The 23,250-nt window shown below is 53.7% G+C and overlaps 1 protein-coding gene across 4 annotated transcripts in view; it reads left to right on the forward strand.

The window, feature by feature from the left end:
• Positions 1–3,659: 3,659 nt before the first annotated feature.
• BCL11B (BCL11 transcription factor B) overlaps positions 3,660–23,250 on the forward strand; it is a 95,089-nt gene continuing 75,498 nt past the window's right edge. For 2 of the 4 annotated variants that reach the window (XM_047080126.1, XM_047080128.1), the window contains exons 1-2: positions 3,660–3,807; positions 17,290–17,658. In XM_047080126.1, coding sequence (XP_046936082.1) covers positions 3,750–3,807; positions 17,290–17,658 — 427 coding nt within the window. In that variant the 5' untranslated portion in view covers positions 3,660–3,749. The remainder of the gene's footprint in view (positions 3,808–17,289; positions 17,659–23,250) is intronic. The other 2 variants (XM_047080127.1, XM_047080129.1) reach the window with 1 other exon arrangement.

The raw sequence follows: 23,250 nt of genomic DNA on the forward strand, positions 1-23,250 counted from the left end.
AGGTTAAGGTCGGGGGAGAGGCGGCTATTGATCTTGCGTGGAACGAGAGACAGAGAGCGCAGCAAGACTAAAGGGGGAGCTGTGAGACCAGACATTAACAGCTTTCAGCGCTAATGATGCCCGTGCCAGACGGGCAGAGGGAAAAAAAGGAGACTGGAGCGGCAGCTGGGATTGCTCTCTGCCTGCACCCGGCCGCCTCTCGGGCGAGGAGGAGGGAGGTGGCGGAGGAGGACGACGAGGAAGGGGAGGAGGAGGGCGAGAAGGAGGAGGAGGGGGGGGAGGAGAGGGCGAGGGGGCCAGCCCAGGGCTGGGCAGGGGCAGGGCGGCCTCTCCCCGGCCGCCGCGAGGTGGAGCGCGCTGGCGGGTGGCGGCGTGTCCGGCCCTGCGCCGGCCCGCCCGCGCGTCCCTCTTCCCGCCGTCGGGGCAGCGCGGGGCCAATGAGGAAGTGCTCTCCGGGTCCGTCGCGGCCCGCGCCGCCCCCTGCCCGCTACTTCCTGCCAGGGGTGGGGCAGGGGTGCCCGGGTCCGCAGACCCCGCCGCCGGAGCTCCTGCCGGAGCTCCTGAGGGTCCTGCGCAGTACGCGGAGGGGGTCCCCTTTCTTGCAGAGGGCTGTCGCAGCCCCCCCCCCCCCCCAGGCCACAGACCGCGTCCCCAGTCCTGGTAATTAACCCCCAGAGGGCCAGGGTCGCAGGTTGGAATTTTGGGCGCCGGGCCACCGGCGGTGCCGAGCAACAGGCTAGCCTCGGCGATTTGAGTCAGACCTGCCCCAGGCGCTGTGTGACCTTGGGCAAAGCGCTAACCCTTTCTGGACTTCACCGCGCCGGTTCTCAGACTGAGAGCTAACTCCCAAATTTAGGAGCGTGGGCCGGTTGGGATGACAGTTTATGCTTTTTCTTAAGTTTATTAAAGGTGCGTGTGAGCATTTTTTATTTAGGCCACTTTCCTGGAAAGATTTTCACGTTGGGGCTGGATGGGAGGAGGGAGAGGTAGGTACTTCTGGACTTTGGGCCACGTGGAGGTGGGGTGGAGGGCAGCTGTGTGTAGTCGAGGTGGGGGGGAAATGCCGATTCCTACCCACCCCCTCCCTGCCCGGTGCTCACCTCCTCGGACGCAGACCCTTCAGCCCAGTCCTTAAAATTGCATGCTAGGGCACATTTTATTGTTATTAAATTAGGGGTGGGGGTTTGGACTGGGAGTTCACTGCGCTCTAAGTTGTTGGTGCCTTCGCCCCACCCAAGACCTTGGGGGCGAGCTAAAACTCCATGTGTCCCCCAAGGAAAAGGCCCCGAGGGAGGCGGCGCGCCGGGAGGCGTCACCGCCCAGCCAGTCGCTGGAGTGCAGCCGCCAGAGCCCGGCCTGGGGGCGGGGTGGGGTGGGTGCAGCTGGGCTCGCCCGCGAAGCCCAGCCCTGAGCCAGGCCCCGACCCGCCCTGGCCGCCTCCCGGCCCAGACCAGAGGAACCCTGAGATGGGAGAGGGGTCCAGCGCGTGGCGCTCCCAGCCATGGAGGCAGATCATCACATAAGACGAAGTTGGCCGCGGCCTGCGGAGGGATGGGGCGCGGGGTGAGGGAGATGTCCACGCGGCCGAGGCCTGGCCTTGTCCCCAGGCCACGGACAGGCCCCCACAACTCCTCTTGTCCTCGCCGGCTGGAGATCAAACGGCTGACAAGGCAGCTGTGTCCTTCCCAGTCTGACGGGAGATTTCAAGTCCTGCCCTGGGCGGAGGCGCACTGGGGGTGGGGGTGGGGGTGGATGCTTACTTGCAGGTGTCAGTAATTGTCAGGGGGGTGAGAGGGGACTGGGGGACCGAAGGGGGTCACCCACCCGAGTATCTTCAGCGATCCGGCCACGCCCACTTCTGGGCCAACCCGTGCATGTCCCTCTCCTACGCGGAGCACCCTGTCCCCTGACCCCTACGCTTCCCACAGACCCAGGCCTCAGACCCGTGTTTGACCTCAATGAGTCTATGGGGGAAAGGCACAGATTCGGGTGAATGAATATTCCCTCCGGAATGGGACTCACACAAGGTCTCACGTTCCCCTTTCCCCCAGTTGTGCTCTTAATTCTTTCCTTCTCTTACTGTCTTTTATTTTGTCGGCGTGGCTCTCCCAGAGTGTGTAATATAAGGATTTCTATAGGAGACATTTTTTGGAAGTTTAACCCCGACCCCCCCAATAAAACAAAAGTAAAAACAGCTAAGCTCTTCTCCAAGGGAGTGAAATAAACTGACCATGTCCCCTTGTCGACCCCAGTCCACTCAACACAGCCCTTCCTCCCTTCAGTCCAAAAGAGCTTTTGGCGGGGTAGGTGGGGACTAGCGTTGATTCAACTAACTTCCACGCACTCCTTACTCCTCCTTCCTTCTCAGGGGGTCCTGCTCCCCGGAGGGGAGGAGGGATGAACAGGATTTTCTTTTATTTAAAAATACCCTCCTACCCCTCCCCTTTTGCGCTGCGGGTGCACAGGGAGAAGAGGAGCGCCCAAAAACGCTGTTTGCACGTGTGGCCGGCCTGGACGAGTGTGCGCACGGGCGAGTGTGTGTGTGTGTGTGTGTGTGTGCGCGCGCGCGCGCGCGCGTGTCTCTGTGTGTGCTTTCTTGTTCTCTTACAGGGTACAATGTTAAAAAGCCACCGCTAGTCGCCCCCAGTGCTCCGACTCTCTGGGTCTTTTTGTCTCTAGTGCAGATTAAACGTCACGTCCGCACTTGAACTTGAATTTTATCCCATTGTACAGAGGCAGCCCCAGCCATAGAGAGACCGAGAGCTCCCAGAGAACCCGGACTCCGCCATCTTCACGTTGCAATCTATAGCTCCCAGTCCGCGCCCGCACCGACCCAGGCGCACTGGGCGAGCCGCCCCTCAGCCCCGCTCCCCCCGGGCCCGCGGCGCCAGGGGAGCGCTGGGGAGCGCTCGCGGGGACCCGGCAGCTTCTCCGGCCGGCGCCAGCCTGCCAGGTGAACTGGGAAGGAGCCGCTCCTGGAGTCCCCCCAGAGCCTCGGAAGGGTCAGTCTCCGAGAAAAAAACAGGCAGCCCGCAGAAAGCCCAGAAACAACCGAACCCGGGCAGTTTTACATTGCTTTGGGTTTTTTGAGGGGGCGGGGTGAGGGGGTACGAGACAAGTCCCCAAGTTTTCTTTGCTTTTTTTTTCCTTCTTTTATTTTTTATTTGTTTGCATTTTTCTCCCCCCCCCACCCCACCCCCCCCACCTCCTGGTAGAAGTGCGCTTTCCACCTACCAGACCCTGAAAGAAAGTGTCAGGAGCCGGTGCAAAATCCGGTTTAAGTTCAAGAAGACATTTGGAAGTCCAGGAGGCCAAGCAGTTTGAAGAAGTGTAAGCGATTTTTTTTTCCTTGAAAAGAATATATTTTTAAAGAAACCAGCCAGTCCGCGGCAAGCAACAGCAGATTTTTTTTTTTTTTGCCTCTTTCTCCTATTTTAGATCGAGAGATTTTTCTTTTCTTTTTTTCCTTCTCTTTTTCTTTTTGCAAACAAAGCAAAAAACAGCATAGAAGAAAGAGCAAAATAAAGAAGAAGAGGAGGAGGAAGAGAGGGCAAGAGAGGAAGGGGGAAAAAAAAACACAAAACACCAACCCGGGCAGAGGAGGAGGCGCGGCGGCGGCGGCGGCGGCGGCGGCGGCGGCGGCAGCGGCGGCGGCAGCGGCAGCGGCAGCGGCGGCGGCTCGGACCCCCTCCCCCGGCTCCCCCCATCAGTGCAGCTCTCCGGGCGATGCCAGAATAGATGCCGGGGCAATGTCCCGCCGCAAACAGGGCAACCCGCAGCACTTGTCCCAGAGGGAGCTCATCACCCGTAAGTGTCCGCTGCGTGCGCGCCAGGGGCCGGAGGATGGGGCTCCGGGTGCCCGGGGCTGGGTACACCGAGCCGGGCGCTGCCAGGCCGAGCGCCGGGGCCGCCCGCGGGCTCGCAGAGGCAGCTGCGTCGGCCCAGAGCTTGGTGGGGGGCGGGGGGGGCATAGGAAAGTTTCTTTGCAGCCCCGAGAGTCGGAGCGCTGCGCAGGCAGACGCGCCTCGGGCTCGAGGGCCTGCGGAGCGGGCTCCGGGCCGGGGAGGGGGCGCGCAGGCTGGAGGAGGTGTGTGTGCACGCGGAGCCCGGCTGGACGCTCGCCCCTCCGAGCGGCGTGTGTGGCGGCGGCGGCGCTGGTGGCGGGGTTTGGAGAGGAGGGGGAGGGGGCTGGGGGAGCGGAGGGGGAGGGGGGAGCCGGGAAGTGGGGAAAAGTTGGCGAGCGCGTGGGTCCGCTCTGACGGCGCGGGCGGAGGAGAGCGGGGTGCGCTCCGGCCTAGGGGAGATGCGGGGCTACGGGCCGCCGGCGGCTCCGAGTCCCCGGTCGCTGCACTCGGCCGGGCAGGGCGCCGGCCACGCCGGTCCTAGCATTCCGCCGCCGCCTTTCTCTCCCCTCCTCTTGCTATTTGCAAAAGAATCCAGCTGCGCGGCTGTTTGCTGGGCTCTTGCCTCCCCCCCCCACACCCCATTTCCCCACCTCCGTCTGTCTCCTGGGATGATCTTGTCTTCTATCCCCCACTCCAAAAAAAGGTGGGGGGATTGGGGGCTGGTGAAAAAAACCCCGCCACGGGGAAAAAGAAGGATTGCCAGCCAGGATTGGTAAGACAGGGATGTGCTTGTAAAATAGGAAAAAGAAAAAAAAAAAAAGAAAAAAAAAGAAGAAAAAAGAAAAGGAGAGAGACCTATCAATCTCTTACCCATCTTTCTATCTCAGTATGTTTCATCTCGCTTCTCTAAATAAACAAGGCAGGTCGCCGTGGAAATCCGCCGGCTGAAATCGTGTGGATTTCCAGCAAGGGGCCGGGCAGGCAAAGTCAGGCAGCGGGGCAGAGACGCAGCAGTTTCCAACGCCCCAGTTGGGTTTATTTAGAAAGGGGAAAAAGCGAGCGCGAGCCGGCCAGGTACGGTGTTTGCAGGGGAGCTCGCCCCGAGTGCCCGCACAGTTGCAGGGGGAAGGACGGCTCGCAGCGATCCCGGCCCGGCGCAGCCCGCGGGGCCGCTGATCCGCGGCGCGCGAACATCTCCCCGCGGTCCTTTCTCTCGCGGTGCCTACCTAGATCGCCGTTGCTTTCTTTCTTTCTTTCTTTTTTTTTTTTTTAATTGCAATAGAAATAAAACATCCTCAGGGTGCCATCGCGACCATGGACAGGTTGTGTTCCTGGAATCGTCCGAGCACCTCGTCGGGCTGGGGCCGGGCAGCCCGCTCGGAGGTGGAGAGGGCTGCGCGCCCAGCCGCAGCCGAGGACTGGCTGCGGGGCGGCCGAGAGCCGAATATTTATGTTATATTTTAAAAAATTTAAATAAATAAATAAATATATAAAGGGGCTCTCCCCTCCCCTGAACACCCAGCATAGGAGCCATCTGCTCGGAGCATTTGCTGCTGCCGTCTCTCCTTTGTTACAGCAGATACATTAGTAAGAATTTGTGGATTTATTACTGTTTTTTTTGGGGAGGGGAATAGATTTTAAAGCGGGGTTCGCCTTGGGAGAGGGATGCGTTTTTGGTGGGAGGGAACAGAACTTCCCTTTTATTTTGCACCATTGAAGACTCACTGGTTGCATTTAAAACAAAATGTTTTACAACCAGACTTGAGCATGGTTTGATTAAGGTCCCTTTTTGGCCGGTTGACATTCCGTCCTTTTACCAAGCCAATAGCCATCAGCTTATGCCTCTGCGCCCCCCCACCCCCTTTAGATGGTGGACTGGTGGTTACAATGTCTATATTGGCAGAGGTTAATTTCTCTAGGAGGCAATTTGCCCCTCCATACCCTCTGTGTAATTGTGAGGGGTTTTGAGGAGGGGGAAGTTGAGGGGGGGTGTTCGGGCAGTGGGGAGCAGTCTTAGGGCTGCATCGCCAGGCTGGAAGCAGCGAAAGGAGTCGGGAGTGTTTGCAGTTGTGTTTAAGGGGGGGAAGAAGCAGGTAGGTTTGTTTTGCCTTTGCTCTCTCCTCCTCTGGCATTCCTGGGACAACAGGAGAAAGCCCTGGTCAGGAAGACTGGTGGCAGCTGGGTGTGGGGGACAAGGCGTGCCTGGTGCAACATCCTTCCATCCTTCATTTGTTCCCCCTCTGTCTCTCAGCCTTGCTCGGAGTGGTGCTGGGGACAGACAGCCGCTGGCTGCCACTGGAGCAGGGAGGGAGGGAGAAGAGAGAGGCAAAGGAAAAGAGGGGCGAAGGAAATCTTGCCTGCCTTTCAGGGGCACATGGAGCTCAGGGCATGTGCAGGGGGTCAAGCAGAGAGAGTGGTCCAACCAGTTTTCAGACAAGGCTATTTATGATCAAAAAGCAGCTGGCTTTTCTGTTTGTCCTGTGTCACCCCCGGAGGTGGGAGGGCAGAAAGGGGAATGGCAAGAATTAGATGCAGTTTAGGCTGCGTGGCCTGTGGAAGTGTCTCTACACAGTGATGCAGGAGTCGTGGGTTTAGGGTGCTGGAGAGCCCTGGCCAGCAAAATGAGTGCTGTCACAGCCCTGACCCGGGGTTCGCATTTTAGATTTTAAATGTGAAAGGAACTGCCCCAAATGTGGTGTGTCTTCAGTGGGGTGGCAGCCCGTGGTTCTTTAGAGACGATGCAACTTAGCATAACTGCTGGTCTGGGAAACGGGAAGAGCACAGAAATAGCAGATAATCTTGGGGGGGGGGTAGAAGAGCTCTGTAGTGAGCTGGTTAGATATACAGACAGGGACGGAGAGAAGTATAAACCAGTGTGGGGGACAGCTGGGGATGGAAACCTGGGCTTCTGGTTTGTTTCAAAATATTTGACCCAGATGGGTATGGCTTTTAGAACTGGAGGACAGACACAGCTATTAATAAAAACAAACACAAAACAACACAGTGACAACAGTGAGGAGGGAAGAAGAAGGGGGCAGTGGCTGACCAGGCAGAGGGAAGGGTTGTGAGCCCACTGTGCCAGACAGGGAGAGTAGGGGGAATGAAATGCAGTCCAGTCCATGAAGGAGCTCCAAGGCTTTTCAGAGAAAATAAGATGTCCATGGCAAATTATACAACCCTAGCGAAGGTGATTTTTCAACAACCTACCAACAGGTTTCCTTGGAAGATCAGGGATTTTCTGTATGAATTCACGATTTTGCAAAACAACTAGAGACCCAAGGTTTGACACGGGAAGTTAGGCTAACTGTGTTAATTTCACGGTTGCCTTTTAAATTGGGTTTTGCTGTGGCTGTGTGTTTTGGAGGTGGCTGGCTTCACAATGACCTTAACTCTCTGGGGTATAGTGTATCTCCAGTTATCCACAGTCTTTCAAGATTGGGCCTCCGATAAATTTCACAAGCCATGGGCCCCTCTTTTTTTGGGGGGGGTGGTGGGTAGGGGGAGTGAAGTTTGTCTCCCACTCTGCACAGAAGGGAACCCCATATCATTAGAAGTGTGATATAAGTCAGCTGCTCTGATTCCACGGGAGAATAAAAATGTGTTCATCAGAGGTGTTATGCCAGGCTGATTTTATTCATTTGTAATTCACACCTGAGAGAAAACAGCCGTGAGCGTATTTTAACAACCCTTAATATTTTTAAAGGGTATTCTTTCCCTCCCTGAATATTATGTACATATGCATATTTCTTCCTTTAAGGGTGGGAGCTTGCTATCTGCCCGGACTTTGGCCTTGGCGATTTTTGTCTGGCCTTCAAAATATTTCGTAACCGAAAACGAGTCATTTCTCAAGTGCTGGAGCGAATGCGGTGGCTTTGGTGAAGCCTTAGGAACATGGAGGGAGGCTGGGGTCAGACGGCTGGGGTGGGACACTTTGCTGACCACAGTGCAGGACCAAAGGGGGCTTCCTGACCGAAGAGAAGGCCAGCTTTAGGTGCATCTGACAGTAATTGGCGTTGGGTCTCAGGTCAGATGGAAACACGCAGAGCGGTTCGTTTACAGATGCCAGCTGCTGACTGTGGAGCGCACCAGTTTCTAGCGCCTTACCACAAGCGAGCTCTCGACGCTTTGAGCTTAGAGCATGTCTTCGACCAGCCTTTCCATTTCTCCTTTTTCATCTCCCTTCCTGATTGCTTTGCATTCTCTGTTGCTTGTTGTGATAAAATACTTTTCCAAAACAAACTTTCAGTTGAATTGGCTTCTGGTTGATGGCAAGCCTGAAACGCCGCGCCGTGCCTGGTGCCACTTGGCAGCTAGGGGGAGCTCGGTGCCCGTGTCATGCCTTGGCGCCTCGCTACAATGGGCCAGGAGCGAGCTTCCGTGGGTTTCCACCCGCTGCCGCAGCACTTTGCATTGCTGCTGCAAAATGTCTTAAGTGTGAAGTTGTAATATTGATTTTCCTGCAGAGATTCGAGCGGGACAAAAATGAGAATATAAGTTTGAGAAATCATTTTCAAGCTATTGGCATTGATTTACAAGCCCTCACTAGGCAGATGGGGGCCTTTTTCTTTTTTCTTTTCCCGATTTTTTTTTTTTTTAAACAGTTAGAATGGTTAGTTCGAACGGGTGTGTTTCCCCCTATTAGTCTGTGGTCTTGACTTTCTGCAAATTCCATTAGGCTCTTAAGGCATCCGTGATCAGATTGAGGGCGGGACTCTGGGAAGAGTATACATCATTTTGTCCATTTCTGTGTTGTATGTCAGAGACCCGGGGAACGGTCGAGAAGCACTGCTTTTGGGAGTCATGCTCCTAAAACAGCTTGATGAATGGAAATCCTTTCAGCTCAGGTTTTATAACACTTGGATTCTCAATTCCATTTATTAGGTAATGTTCCCACTGTACTAAGGGAAATAGCACCATTCCCCAAAGATATCAAATGCCAACTCAAATAATGTGTAAAACTTTGTTTGGAAGGAGTATAGGCTTGCTAGACCCAGCGTTGCTAATACCTTTCACCCCCAACAGTGCCCTTAATGGATGGCTCTTAATGAGACTCTTTCTCTCCTAAACGTGTAATTTAGTGCTGGGGCATATATGTGCTTTTGATCACGGGGTTTCTGGATCTATCATGTCTTCTCCAAGTTCAAGAAATCTGCAGACAGCACAGTTAACCCCGAGTCTTGTGCTTGAGTTCAGTATATGGGCAGAAGAGGTTGCCCTGAGACTGGAAAGAGTGCTTTATTCTAACCTGAAAGAGAAATAAATTAGGTCAGACAAAAGCCTAGTGCTGTCATCAGCTGAGAAAGAGGCTTCACTCTCCAGTGCGGAGGGCCAGCAATTTATCTGATGATTTCTCTACTTCATTCAATGTTTGAATTGAGCCAGTCGCGAGCATATCGCGGCTCATTTGACAACTCAAGATGAAGTGGCACAGTCACCTCACAGCCTTGGGCTGGGCAGTGGCCTTCGGCCTGCAAAATATCGTTAAAAAAATTCAGTTTAGAAATAGCCAATCCTTCACCTTGGAACTTGGGAGAGTTTCACGAGCTGTAACTGAACACGGACTGCAGATATGACGGTGCTTGACAAAAACAGTGTATGTGGGGAGGGTAGAGATGGGGTTCTTGACCTTTGGGGATGGCCTCCTGCATCCCGTGTGGCTAGAGGAAGGCCCCTCTGGCTGTCCCGTTAGGGCCTACCTTTAGCGGAAGCTCTCTGAGGACTTGGGACTCCAGGTTTAATGCTGGGGTCACATCTGGGAGGACAAGGAAAAATAAACGCTCCTTGGGGACTGCACCCAGCACCACACGGTCAAGTTGCTGATGCCGGCTGAGCATCCTTCTCTGAAGGTGGTGGTAGCTGTAGGCACACTGACGTATGGGGAGAGGGCACAGAGAGATACTGGGAATGAATGAATGTCACCCAGCTGCTCTGAGTATGGCTTTGTCGCTTCGCAGTGCTCTCCATTTACTCACACGATCGGGTCTGGGGTCCTGCGTGCCCTGTGGGCCCCCTCCACCCCATTCCGTCTTCCCACAAATCTCTCTTCCTTTCCAGGGAGGCAGTGAGATCTGCTCGTGTTCTGGTCCCCATTTCTCTACCCCTCCCCAAGAAAAGCTGTTTGTTGATTGCCTCTTTTGAGCAGTACTTTCCCCAAGGCGTGTATAAAAAGTGCCAACAGCAGGCTATTTGGAGACCCGCGAAAGCACAGGGACACACTTCTTTCGTCTACTGCACGAGCCAGTGGGGGGGGGGGATGCGGGGGGTGGGGAACAGCATCGGTTTTACTGGCAAAAGTGACACCAGATCGAGGTTTGATTAATGGTGCTGCGTTCACCGGGACTTTGCGTCCGGCATTTTGACACACGCAAGTCTTTTGTGTAGTTGCTGAAATTCAAGAAATTCATTCTTTCTTTCTTTCTTTCTTTTTTTTTTCCTCCAAGAGAGCTGATAATCTGCTTGGGTGTTGAATTAGCCAGCCCGAGTTATTTTACTAGAGTGAAATCCCAGACCACACAAAATTAAGTAACTTCAAAGTAAAAAAAAAAAAAAAAAAATCCTCTGTTGTATACAACTTTTTTTTATGACCTCCTTCCACTGAACTGCAGAAATACAAATACATTTGTGAATGTGCTGGTGAGTTCTCTACTAAAACAACGCGCATAAATGACTCGAGAAAGTTGAATGCCAGTGTTGCTGTGATTAGCGTGTGCTTCAGAAATGGATGTTGCTGCTAAGAAAAAAAAAATTTTTTTTTTCATGGGGTCATGTTTAAATTTCTACCTTGGAAAGGAGATGTTGAAAATGGCTTCTGTCCTTCCTCTGTCGCTCTCAGCCTCAGAGAATGTCCTCCGGCTAAAGGCTTACAGGCTGGTGTCCTGTAAGGGTCCTTCTTTTCTTCTGCTTAGCACCTTTGGAAAAGCATAGCATTAAATAAAACAAATCTCTTCATTTGGCCTCAGAGCGTGCTTTTATATCCTGTCATTATGAGCCCTGTTGTGGCTCTGCAGATTTAAGGCATTTGCAGCTTTGTGGACTCTGCTGAACGTGCTTGGAAGGGTTTCTATGGTGGTAAATCTTTTTTCTTTCTTTCTTTCTTTTTTTTTTCTTTACTTTTAAAGCAACTATTTTATTTATCAAAACATAGGTCACTCCGTTCTCTGGTTTTGTGGAGTTGGCTTTTGATTAGTAACCTTTTAGTCACGGACAGGATCTGTGAGTGCACCTGAACGCTGTTTTCTTTATTCATTTCGCCCTTTTTTTTTCTTTGGCTGCCTTTGAATGTGTGAGACCAGGCCCCCTGAGCTCAGTTTTTGGAGTTCTGGAGAGGTGGATGCGGTGGGGGCGAAGGGAAGGTCGGGCGATGGTCTTCAGTGCAAGTTGGGATGTTTTTCAAGGAGCTGTTGTTGAAACCAGGCTGGGTTGTGTAGGGCAGTGTGTGCATGTGGGGGGGGGGGTCCTCCTCCCACCCTCAGACCTCCCCATCCAGCCTCTGTCACAGGGCTGGGTGACTGAGATTCTTCCTGTACCCCCAACAGGAATCCCCGCCTTCCTGGAATGCAGGCCAGACTCGGGCCTTCCCCTGCAGGCCCCGGCAGCCAGACCCCAGGTCATGTCCACGGGTTGCCCAACAAGGAGGTGTCTTCAGTCTTCTCCCTGTCTTCCTGCCCGGCTGCCAGAAATCGCGACAGTTTCACTGGAGGCTCCAGCAGGGGTTGGTGTGGAGCAGAAGGGGCCTGGTGGGGTGGTGGCCCCCACGTGTGCACGTCCTGACAGCGGATTTGAGGGCGGTAGACAGGAGGCCTTTGGAGCATCTGGGAGAGGCACAGGGTCTCGGCCGGCAGCTCTGAGACCTGGACCGGCTGCACTGCTCAGTCCTCCCGAGAGAGCAGGGGGTCAGGTGAAGGAGCTCACCTGTGCCAGGCGGCCTGCTTATACCTGCCAGGCTGTGTCCTCCCAGGGCCAGAGGCCGCCCTCGGCCTTGCTGGCTGCAGGAATTCGGTGGGCAGACGGGGCTGGGGCCCGGACGGTGGCTCCCACCCTCAGACGTGTTCTAACCCCTCCTGGCCCCGTGAGGCCATTCCTCCTAACGCGTGCCTGGCTGGGCTGACGTTCTGCTCTTATCTCCGCTGCCTCTGCCGGGCACTTCATTATTCCCAATGTTCGGAGAACTTCATAAAACCTCTTGTCGTGCCTTTAAGCGCCATCTAGTCATAGATTATTTTCTCCACCAAGAATTGATTCCTTCTCTCTCCCATCCACCCGTCTCCTTCCTCCCCTCCCCACGGTTGTTATTTTCTCTTGGATCCAATAAATTAAAAATTGATGGCAGCTCAGAAAGTGTTGTGCTCCGTCGAGTGCGCGTGTTGGTGGCGGTGTCGGTGCCGCCTGGAGTCTCGGCCCCTCCCGGAACGTTCTCGGGGAGGAGAATGAAAAGATCCCTTCACAGATTATTGGTGAGCATGGCTTCCGTCTTCGTAGGAAGCAGGTGTAAAGTCTCCAGTCGGACGCAGAGCTCTGGCGGACAGATGCTGAACATTTCTCGTAAACACGCGTACACATCGTGATGGCGGCTGTGACGTTGGTGGCACACGATTTTAAGAGCCTGGCACCCCTCCCCCCACATCCTTCTCCTGCCCACTCCCCCATCACCGAAACAATAATTCTTCATAGGTTTCTCTTGGACTGGGGCTTAGCGGTTAGGGATTTGGATTTGAATCGGTGCAGGGTAAGGGCGACATGGGCCTGTGTGCTGTATGTGAAGCAATGCACACACACTCTGGGGACAGCAGGCGGTCGGCCCCTTGGCTGGAATCCCCCAAAGGGCAGGTGCATGGGCAGTTGTTACAGATGGACCAGGGCGGGTGGGGCCCTTGGAGCCCTGCGTGTGGGGGAAATCACTGGCCAGGTAAGGCCCTGCTAAGCCTTTGCAGCTGCTGGGGGGTCCTGTTGGCTGCTTGGCCGGGTCGGTGTTAACGATGTCTTTCCATTTCTGTCTTCTGCCCCAAATTCCTTCCCAGCGGAGCTAAGGCATGGGGGAGTTTGTCTTAGGCTCAAGCGCTTCCCCATCTACTTGACAACAAATAACCATTATTATTTGCGAACCCTGATTTCATTGCTTCTAAATGCGTTTATCAGCTGCGAGGAGGCCTACCCTTGTAAATAAAATGTGGTTTTGTTGTAAAAGAAAATTAACTCTGTGTGTGTGTGTGTGTGTGTGTGTGTGTGTGTGTGTTTGAGAGGCAGGATATGTATTTGTCTGGGAGCTTTAGGATTTCGTAGTTCAGAACTCACCCCAATGTGACAGCTGACCCTGCGTCCACTCGTTTTTCCTCTTAATAAGTCAAACATTTTAGCAATCCCTGTACTTTATTCGGCTCATAATAGTGAGAGCAGCAAGCAGTATTTTCCAGAGCCGCCTGACAGTTGGGGAGCTTTTCATGAAAGCAGAAATCCTCCCAGAGGAAGGACCTCATCTCTGCCTTCTTTCTTTAAGGCCTGAGTTTGCCGGACAAGGCAGCCTGAGGGGCTGGTTTGTTGGGTGGGTCTGGGAATTCGAAAAGCTGTTTTTGTTGTGTGTCTTTTCTCTTTCCTGGTGGTTTGTTGTCTCTGGGTGACCGTTTGGGCCGCTCCGGCTCTTCCAGCAGAGGCATGGGGTCAATGAGCTGTGTGGGGCCCTGAGGCCCCAGGTGCCCGCAGGACAGGGAAAGGAGGGTTCCCGGAGGCCCAGACGTGTCTCCCTTTGCCCTTCCTTGAGCGTGGCCAAGTGGCTTTTTCTCCTTTTATTTCTTCCAGCGTCGATACGGTTCTAAGAAGGGACGCACACGCGCGCGTGCACACGCACCCCACACACCCGGCTTGGTATCCGCCTGTCGGCGGAAATGAAACCACAGCCCGTCTTTGGGGGTGTCTCCGAGGGCTGTGAGCACAAGCCTCCAGGCTCAGCCAGCTGTCTCGGTCCACCCCCTGCGACCCAAAACTTGACAGTTGAGGGGTTCATGCTGACTCTGTTCCCTGAACTTTGGGGGTGATGTTGCCACCTTCCTGGGAAGTATCTCACCCGGCAGGGCCCCACACCCCAGGGCTGGAGAGAGGAAACCCCATTCTTGGAGCTGTCATCTTTGAGTTTGACTTTCAACACTGACAGTGGGAGGCAAGATTTGTTTGTTTCTTTTGCCCCTGGCCCTCCCTAGGAGGCCGCTAGCTGGGCCCTGGGCCCTGGGTCTGGGAAGTCCGGGTTCAGAGCTGTGCTGTGGGACACCCTGCAGGGCTGGCTGCCCAGGAGGCTTGGCTGCAGACGGGGGGGGGGGGGGGGGGGCTGGGGGGAGGGGCGGTGCCCAGAGTCAGGACTGCAGCACAGTGAAGGGTTTTGGATACTTTCAAACTCAGTGCAGGGTATTCACAGGGCCTGCTGCATGAGGAAAGTGAAAAGGCGGAGAGAGCCAAATAAAGGAAAGAAAACCAGATGTTGCCAAAAAAAAAAAAAGAGAGAGAGAGAGAGAGGTTGAGAGAGAGAGAGAAAGGAAAAAAGTGTTGGTACTCAGTCCTTAGCAAAGGATAGTAGGCAGAGTCAGGAGAGCTTGGGGACAGGCAGGCTTCCTTGACCTTTGCTAATTCTGAAAGAAGTCTGTGTTTCTTTTGAATTAAAGGGACGAATTGAAATTACGTAGCTTAAACCCTGGGAGCAGAGAGGAGGTGTTGGAGCTTTCTAGAGCTCCTCCCAGGGGAGCGGACAGACAGGGCTGAAAAAGTTAATGAAAAGCAAAACAAAACACAACAAGGAAAAGAAAGATTAAACTACTGAGCAGCAGGAAACACCTCCCGGTCCTCAGCGAGGATGGTCACGCTGGAAGGGTGGCCGCCTCGGTGACGGTGACGCAGCAACGTGCCAGGCCTACTTGCGAGTGGCAGTTCAGACAGGACCGGGTCCGGCCACCCTTCCCACCACGGAGCTTGGAGCTTGCCCCGTCTGTCGGAATGCTCTGTTTCATTTTGTACATTTTTTTTTTTTTTTTTTTTGCTTTTCATCTCATTTCCTTTGTGCTTCTCTCCTTTTTTTTTTTTTAACAAAACAATATTTTGACATCCTCCTCCCATTTATTAGAGCTCCCTCTCTAGAAATGGCGCACAATACATCCTTATATTTCTAAAGAACTGTTTTCACAGCCCTCTCCTTTGGCTCTGAAATTATGTATATGTAATTGGTAATTAAAGGTGCGAGCTTTTCAATATAAACAGTATTGCTCAATGTTAGATCATTAAAGGGAAAAGAAGCACCGAATAATTACCTTTTTTACATTCTGACAAACCGTTCGCAGGAATCTGGGTCCCCCCTACAACCACCGTTCGGGCGTGAGGGTTGTGATTACATTTGAGCCATACCAAAGCATCTTTTCATAAAATAAATTGGTAAATTAATTATGTATCCAACTCCTTTTTAAGTAAATTCTTGATTTCTTTCTTTTTTCTTTTCTTTTCTTTTTTTTTTTTTTTTAGAGTGTAATGAATGGTTCCCAGGGCCGGCTTGGTGAAAACTGTTTCTCTTACCTTTTAGGTTCTTTGTGTTAGAGGTATGCCGGCAACAGATTTAGGATTTCCTCATCTTCGTGGTATTTTTGTGCTGCCATGGGTCTCATGCATGTCTCCGTGTAATTCACGGAGGAATCTGTCTGTTTTTCTGTAACCACAGGCAGGATCTCAAATCGTAACTTCCCTTCCCAGCAACACCTGCGTATCAACCTGTCCACGCGGGTTCGACCACGTTCTGTGGATTACACAGCCCGTTCTAGATTCAGCATCACCCATGGACTCTCACAGGCCCTGAAGAAGCTGTGTTTAGAAAATACAGAACAGTGATTTATATGGAGGATAGAAGATGCCACAGAATTTTTTCCTTAAATTATCTGTTCTTTGGCTCTGGCCCGTCAGTAACTTCACTGCCACGGAATGTGTTTTCCTCCCTTCCATTCCTTCTCTCTGTTCCTCTGTGGTTTTCATCATCCCTCACTAAATACCATACAACTGAAAATTTACCTGCCTCCTCGGGTCGCAGACCTCTGGCTGTCCCTTGGCTTTTCTGAGGACCCCGACACTTGCTCTGTCTTTACGACTAAGTCGTTGGCTCCTGAAAAATTACAACCCAAGTTTGCTCAGACCCCGAGGGAGTGTGCAACCTCGTTGCCCACTTCCCTTATTTATGACACTTTCGGCTGCAGAGCCCTCCAGTTTTCCCCCTGGGGGTTGCTGCTTTTTGAGGCATTTATTGGCTTCAAAATATTTGGGTCCTATGTCCCCTACCAAAAAAAAAAAAAAAAAAAAGGAAATCTATCTGCTGCTAAAGAAACGTGAAAATGTACAGCCCATTGAAAGTGTGGCTTGTCATCTGCCAAGAAATGCGTTTGGAGCCTGAACAGTTTTTTTTTTTGTTTTTTGTTTCTTTTCCTTTTCTTTTTCTGGGAGTGAAAATAAAACCAACCAACAAAAAGGACAGTGGGGGAGTTGATGAGTGTTGGGAAATCTACAAAGTGGTGGAGGGCTGACCAGGAGCAGGGTGTTTGGCAGGAAAGCCGGCTCCCTCTTTCAGCCAGCCGACTCTCTCGGCGTCCTTTCCCCGGCATTGTGTTTTTCTTCAGCATTTCTTTTTGAACCAACACTCACTTGTTGCTTTCTGAGCATGCGGGCTTCTTTCTCTCCTAAGGACTGGCTGCCTGACGCCCGTCTGGGGTTCTGCTTTCTTGTCTGGGGTGCAGCCAGGTCTGAGGTAGAGGAATACAAGCAAGGCTCCCATGAATGGGGAGGACATGAATGAACGGTGGAAGGGAAGGGGGGAGGGGCGGCCGAGCCAGCCCAGGCAGGGGGAACCGGCTGGAAGCTCTCAGCCTCGGCTGCCCACTGGAATCACCTGAGGAGTCTTAAAAAAACAAAAAGACAATCTGACGTTTGGATCTCCCTGTAACTGGTCTGGGCTGCCGTCTGAGCACTGTGTGTATGTGTGTGTGTGGGGGGGGGGGTGGTGTTCGGAGCTCCCCGGGTGATTCTCAGAGGATGTAAAGTGGGAGAGACTCGTCTCTAGCTTGAAGCACTGGGCTCGTGACACTGAGCCTCTTGTGAAAGCGGGATGGGTGTTCTGTGCACGCGCACGTGTATGTGTTTACATGCTATGTCGTAGGGGGGGTGCAGGGAGGGGGGGAAATCGACAGCAAATAAACTACAAAGCAGTCAGTTCAGCAGTGAGTTAAGCAACAAACGGGAGCTGCGGAGTTGCTCCTGGGGCCTCAGTTTGCCCATCTGTGGCTTCCAGGGGTCATGCGCAGACTTGGTGACCTCTAGTACCCTGCAGCGGAGGGGCCCCCTCTTGGTGGGGAAGGGTTGGGATGGCCGAGGGGTGCCTGTGATTGCCTAAGCCCATCTCTGTCTTCTCTACCCCCCTCTCCTCTCTCTCTTCCAGCAGAGGCTGACCATGTGGAGGCCGCCATCCTCGAGGAAGACGAGGGTCTGGAAATAGAGGAGCCCAGCAGCCTGGGGCTGATGGTGGGTGGCCCCGACCCTGACCTGCTCACCTGTGGACAGTGTCAGATGAACTTCCCCCTGGGGGACATCCTGGTTTTTATAGAGCACAAGAAGAAACAGTGTGGCGGCAGCCTGGGTGCTTGCTATGACAAAGGCCTGGACAAGGGCAGCCCGCCGCCCTCTTCGCGCTCCGAGCTCAGGAAAGTGTCCGAGCCGGTGGAGATCGGGATCCAGGTCACCCCCGACGAAGATGACCACCTGGTCTCGCCCACGAAAGGCATCTGCCCCAAGCAGGAGAACATTGCAGGTATGGAGCGTTGCACCAGCCAGGGCACCGCTGCAGCCACCTCCCGGGTCCCACGCCTGCCTCCCCCCTCGCTGTGCCGGGGGTCGGTACTGGGAGGATCTGGGGCCTACGGGGATAGGACCACCAGCCAGGGCTGGCCCTTTCTGAGGGGCCACTGTCTGGGTGACCCTCAGGACGAGACAGGCCTGGGGCTTAGAGAGGCACAGCTGGCCGCTGGTGGCTTTGCTTTTGGCAGTGAGACTGTGTTGTGGGGCCTAGTCCACAGGTGGCCGGGAGTACGGAATGGAAATTCGGAAGGCTAACTGGCCCTCGGTTTGCTGGTGTTCTTGGCTCAGTCTCTGGCTGTGCAGCCAGATAGTCTCGGGTTGGCGTCTGTGTTCACGACTTGGACAAATCAGTTTTTCCATCTATGAAATGGAGCTAATGAGACCTATCTCCGTAGGGTTGTTGTGAGGTGGAATGAGATGTGGCCTGAGGGGAGGGCCTGGCGGGCACTTTGGAACAGGAGCCCTCATTTCCTCCTCTTCCTCTCTCTGGCCTCAGATTCCCATCTGTAAAAAGAGGTGATCTCGGAGGCCCCTTCTGATGTTGCCTGATCCTTCCAGGAGGTCTAGGGAAGGGCCTGTGGGGACTTGTTGGAGCACCGCGCCCCTCCCCTTTGGCATGCCCACTCAGCTGACCACCTGGACAGCCGACTCTTACCACCTGGACGGGCAGGTGTCAGGTTGCGTCCTCCAGCTGGGGCTGCTCGCCACAGTGAATGGGCACCCGTCGGGCCATGGCCGTGGCACACCAGAGCCTCGTCCGGGGAGCCCACGCTCCGTGCAAGCTTCTGGGTCGTACTTCTGAGCCTGGGAGGCCCAGCAGAGAAAGAGGGCCTTGGTTGCCCGTGTTCCCTAGAGCCTACAGAAAGATGGCGTCAGGGTGCCTGCGGATGAGGGCTCAAATCCTGCCGGTTGACATTGGACAAGCTGCGTCATGAGTCTAGGACTCAGTTTCCTCATCTGTTAACAGTGGGTGAAAATACCGGTGGGCCTGGGGTGAGGACTGAATGAGCAAGGGGCTCCATAAATGATTTGCTAGCAGAACTTTCCCATCGGGGTCCCCTCTGGTGCCTCAGTGTGCGAGTAGGTGCCGGCTGAGTTTTCGGCACGGCAGCTAGCAGAGGTGCTGGAGGGACCGAGGCTCTGGGTGTTCCTCCTCGGAGGGTGGGCCTGCTGGAGCAGAGGGCCCCGTCACCCAGGAGGCAGTCAGGGTGATGCAGGAAGCAAGCCACCTGGCAGCTTGGAGAGGTTGGGCCTCAATGTGCCCATCTGTAAAATGGGATGAATGAGCTCTCTCTTGGGAAGAGACTGTGGTTGTGTGCAGACTCCCACTGGCACATGCGGGTGCTGGGGAGACCCCGTCAAATCCTACTGGCCTGTGGGCTTTGCCTTCTGGTGGGGGTCCTGGAGTGACCCCTCTCACCTTGTCAAGTTGCCAAGGGCTCTGAGGAGAATGTCCAAACACGCTCAGGGCCATGGTCACGTAAACCCCGGTTTCTCAGAATGCCCTGTGGAGCTTAGCGATGCTGCCTTCGTTAGGGTTGGAACCTCCGGTCGAGAAAGGTGCTGGGTCCCTTAGGTTGGTGTTGTTGGTGTTCCCGTGGCTTTCTTTTCTTTGACACTGGGGGCGTAGTTTTCTCCAGTAGAATAAACACCTGGCGTCAGTGTCCACAGACCTTTCTGGCACGGGGCGGGGGGGGGGGGGCTTCTGCCCATGAGACTCTGGTCCCTACTACTGTTTCAATGGATGGAAAGGCATTTTGCTTTCACCAAAAACCATCTGAATCCTCGTTTTACGTTGAAGGTATTTCCCAGCGAGAGCCTGCCGATCACTGTGGGCAGGTTTGTTTAAGAAAGCCACTGAATGCGATTTCATAAAAGGCAAAAGTTAATCTGCAAGGCGGCTTTGTCCTCATCCCCCCACCCCTCCCCGCGCCCCTTTTCTCGGGTTCTAATACTGCAGCAGCCTACAGTATTTTTATTTTATGTGTGACGAAAGATATTCTTGGCCTTTTCTGTTCAGCAACAGGACGAATGGATTTCTTCATTCTCGAAGAAATATGTAAAATAATCCCTTAGAAGTCTAAAGAGATATGTTTGTTCAAAGCATTTAAAATGTTATTTTAATCAAAGGCACAAAACAGTCTCCATGCTGTGTCAGCTGAAGACAACCACGATGTCTAAAGACATCATGCTTTCTTTCCAGTCTCCCTTTTCCCTTTTTCCCCTCCCCACTTGGGCACCAACTTTTCTTTTTCTCCTTCCTCTTCTTCTTCCCCTCTTCCTTCTTCTTCTTCTTCTTCTTCTTCTTCTTCTTCTTCTTCTTCATTTAATAAAAAGGAAAAGATTAAAGAATAAAACTTCAGTGGCTCCAATGTGTAAAGGAATTTAATATGGTGGGAGCATTAATTATTTTAGCTTAATTGAATTCTGAGGACTTGCATTACTTGCATTTCTGTAGACAAGCCCTGTTTATTATTTCTCTGTGTAGATTAACAGTAAAGGAAACACAGATAACTTTCAGTTATTTATTGTAAAATAAATGTGTCAATTCATGTGTAAAGCAAGCTGCTCAAAGATAATTGAGTCTTTATATTTTAAGAGGGGGACTAGGAATCACAGGCGCTTCTCCGCCCGGGCTTCCGGAAATCCGCACAGCTGCTGCCCAGGCCCGTGGCACCGCTGGCCTCGCCCGGGCCTCCCCTGTTCCTGCTTCCCGTCTGTGCTGGGGAGGGATGCGCTCGAGCAGCCCGTCTGTGCCCCGCTGTGCTTCCCAAGGCCGGTTGCCGGTGAGCCGGTGGCTGTTAACCTCTTGGGTGTTGGTCTCTGGCTTGGCTGTCGAGAGTGAGGTGCTCATGGTAACCCAGAGTGCCTTTTCTTTCCTGGAACCAACAGTCTGTGTGTGTTGTCCAGACGGGTTCTAGCCCTCCATGCTTCCAGAGGCGGGGATCCCGAGATGGAGGGGCAGGGCTGGCCTGTAAATATGTGGGCTCCCTTTCACCCTCACGGCCCGCCCCCCCCCAGGGTGAGATGGGGGTTGAAATTCGGTCAGTCATTGCACCCCGGTAGGACTCTGGATCAGCCCTTTCCTTGGGACACTGCAGTTTGGAGACGGGCATAAAAGGAGTAGTTAATTATTTCTTTTCTTTTTTTTAAGGACAGAGAAGTAGGAGAGTGGCAGGAGGAACTTTCTGGACTTTGTATCCTGGAGGGTGTTCATTCTTCGTTCATTCATTCATTCATTCATTCGTTCGTTTGTTCATTTACTAAACAAGCAGCTGTTGCTCTTCCCCTGCCCGGAGCCTCCCCACCTGGCCAAGGGGTGACAGAACCCCCAGGGGGTGGGAGCATGGCCTTCTGGGCTGCTTCTCTGTTCCCCTTGGGGGACATGGCGGAGTATGAGTAGGTAGCAACCTCACTCTTGATGTGTGCAGTTACGGCCCTGGGCCCTGCACCTTGGCCGTGTGCTGCGGCCAGGGGAGGTCCATGGTGCCTGTGTCTGAGGCCCATCTGGGGACAGACGGGCGGGGGCGGGGGCGGGGGGGGGGGCGCTTGGGCAGAGGTGGGGGCTTCGGCCTGGAGACCCGACTCAGGGCAGGCGTCTGCCTCTGTAGGAGTTCTTCACATTTCCTAAGTCCCCTTCCCACTACATTCTCCCACCTGTGCGGAGGGTTCTGATGGAGCTGGGAGGTGAGGGTAGCAGATCCTGGGGTGGGGGGAGGGGGAGAGGAGGTGGGTTCCGTGGTTTGCAAAGAGCGGGAGTCTCTGAACCGTTATCTGGGACGGGTGACTTGAGGAGGGGTGGGGAGAAGGGGGCTTGGGGTGCTTGGGGCTCTCAGCCTGCACCAGGGAGGCCACGTGCTGCCTGCCAGCCTTGGCCGGGTGACCTGACCTTCCAAGCTGCAGTTTCCTCACCCAACAGTAACTGTGGGGCGCGGATGATGTGTGCCTGGCACCCGGCCCACGTGCTGCGGCCTTCCGCCCTCCTCCTCCTCCTCCCTTGCTGGTGCTGTTACCCCAGCTCCATCGTTCCGTGCTGTTAGTGGTGCTAAAGTAGGCCTTCCAGGAATTGGGGAGAAACTTCCATTGGGCTCGGAGAATTCCACCGTGGGAAACCAAGTCCGCACAGCTGTTGTGTGTCCCCCTCCCCCAGCCATCTTTGGTCACGTTACTGTCGCGTGGTGACCGCGCGGATAGTGGGTCACCCTGGGGAGGACCGTGGGCAGCATGGACTTTGGTGGCGGTCGGGAGGGGTGCAATTCCAGACCCCACCCAGGCAGGCCGCCTCACTTTTCTGGGCCTCGGGTTCCTCCCCTGTACCTACTTTTCAGTCCCATGCCAGGGACGGACGGAGGCCTACAGGGCACCCACCTAATGCAGGGTCCCCCTGCAGCCAGATGCCTGACAGGTGGAAGCTTCTAAAAAGCTTTCTGAAAGTTGGGGCGCCTGGGTGGCGCAGTCGGTTAAGCATCCGACTTCAGCCAGGTCACGATCTCGCGGTCCGTGAGTTCGAGCCCCGCGTCGGGCTCTGGGCTGATGGCTCGGAGCCTGGAGCCTGTTTCGGTTCTGTGTCTCCCTCTCTCTCTGCCCCTCCCCCGTTCATGCTCTGTCTCTCTCTGTCCCAAAAATAAATAAACGTTGAAAAAAATATATAAAAAAAAAAAGCTTTCTGAAAGAGCGTGGACCCTGCTTGAAAGCACGAGGTGTTTGCTCCCCAGTGAGAATCTTGAAAACTCACCTGGGGTATCTCTCTCAGCCATTGACACCGATTCCTCCTTAGAAATCCCCATTTTATAGCCACTGGAGGGAAGGCTCTTGATCACAGGTAATTCGTTTTTACGTGTTATCACCCCTTCCATAACCAAATGGAGCTGTAACCGGAGGAATGAGCCATCAGCTGTCAGTCATAGGTTTGCCTTTTGCCTTTTTTCCCCGTCCTTTCCCCAAACCCCAAATGTCAGATTTCTGGAGAAAAGCAGGAGGCAGGCAGCGGGTGACAGGAGGTGGCAGATCCCCCTGGGCTGGAAGGAGCAGGCAGTTCCCTGCTGCGATGGCCCCACCCGCTCTGCACATCTTCATCTAGAACCTAAGAAGGGACAGGGATGCGCCTGGAGGCAGGAGAGGGGGGGTGGGAGGGGGTCCTCGTAGCAGGCTGGACACAGGCAGGGGACTTGGTTTGGGGTCCCAGTGACCCATCACTAGTCAAAATGTGTTGCAGAAAAGGGCTTCTGATCAGCGAGAGGATTTACATGCCGCTCTGCAAATGTGCACTTCAGACTTTAAAAAAAAAAAAAAAAAAAAAAAAAAGAGATAAATGTGAAAAGGAGAATATTAGCTTGGCCAGTGGAAGAAACTAAATAACTTGCTTGTGCTGGAAAATGGAGATAAACCCCACTTGCAGGGTGTCTTTAAAAACTTGCGCTTGATATATTTAGAGTTGTTATTTTGCCTCCAAATTAAGATTAGTTAAATCCGTGTGTGTTGTAGCATGGATTATATTTTTGTATTATTAAATTGTGACAGCTAATTATTAGTTCTGTCTGCACCA

Source organism: Lynx rufus, unplaced genomic scaffold (genome assembly GCF_022079265.1).
Source record: "Lynx rufus isolate CCGP_SWC_20201006 ecotype Redwood Valley unplaced genomic scaffold, mLynRuf1.p SCAF_17, whole genome shotgun sequence".
Taxonomy (NCBI): domain Eukaryota; kingdom Metazoa; phylum Chordata; class Mammalia; order Carnivora; family Felidae; genus Lynx; species Lynx rufus.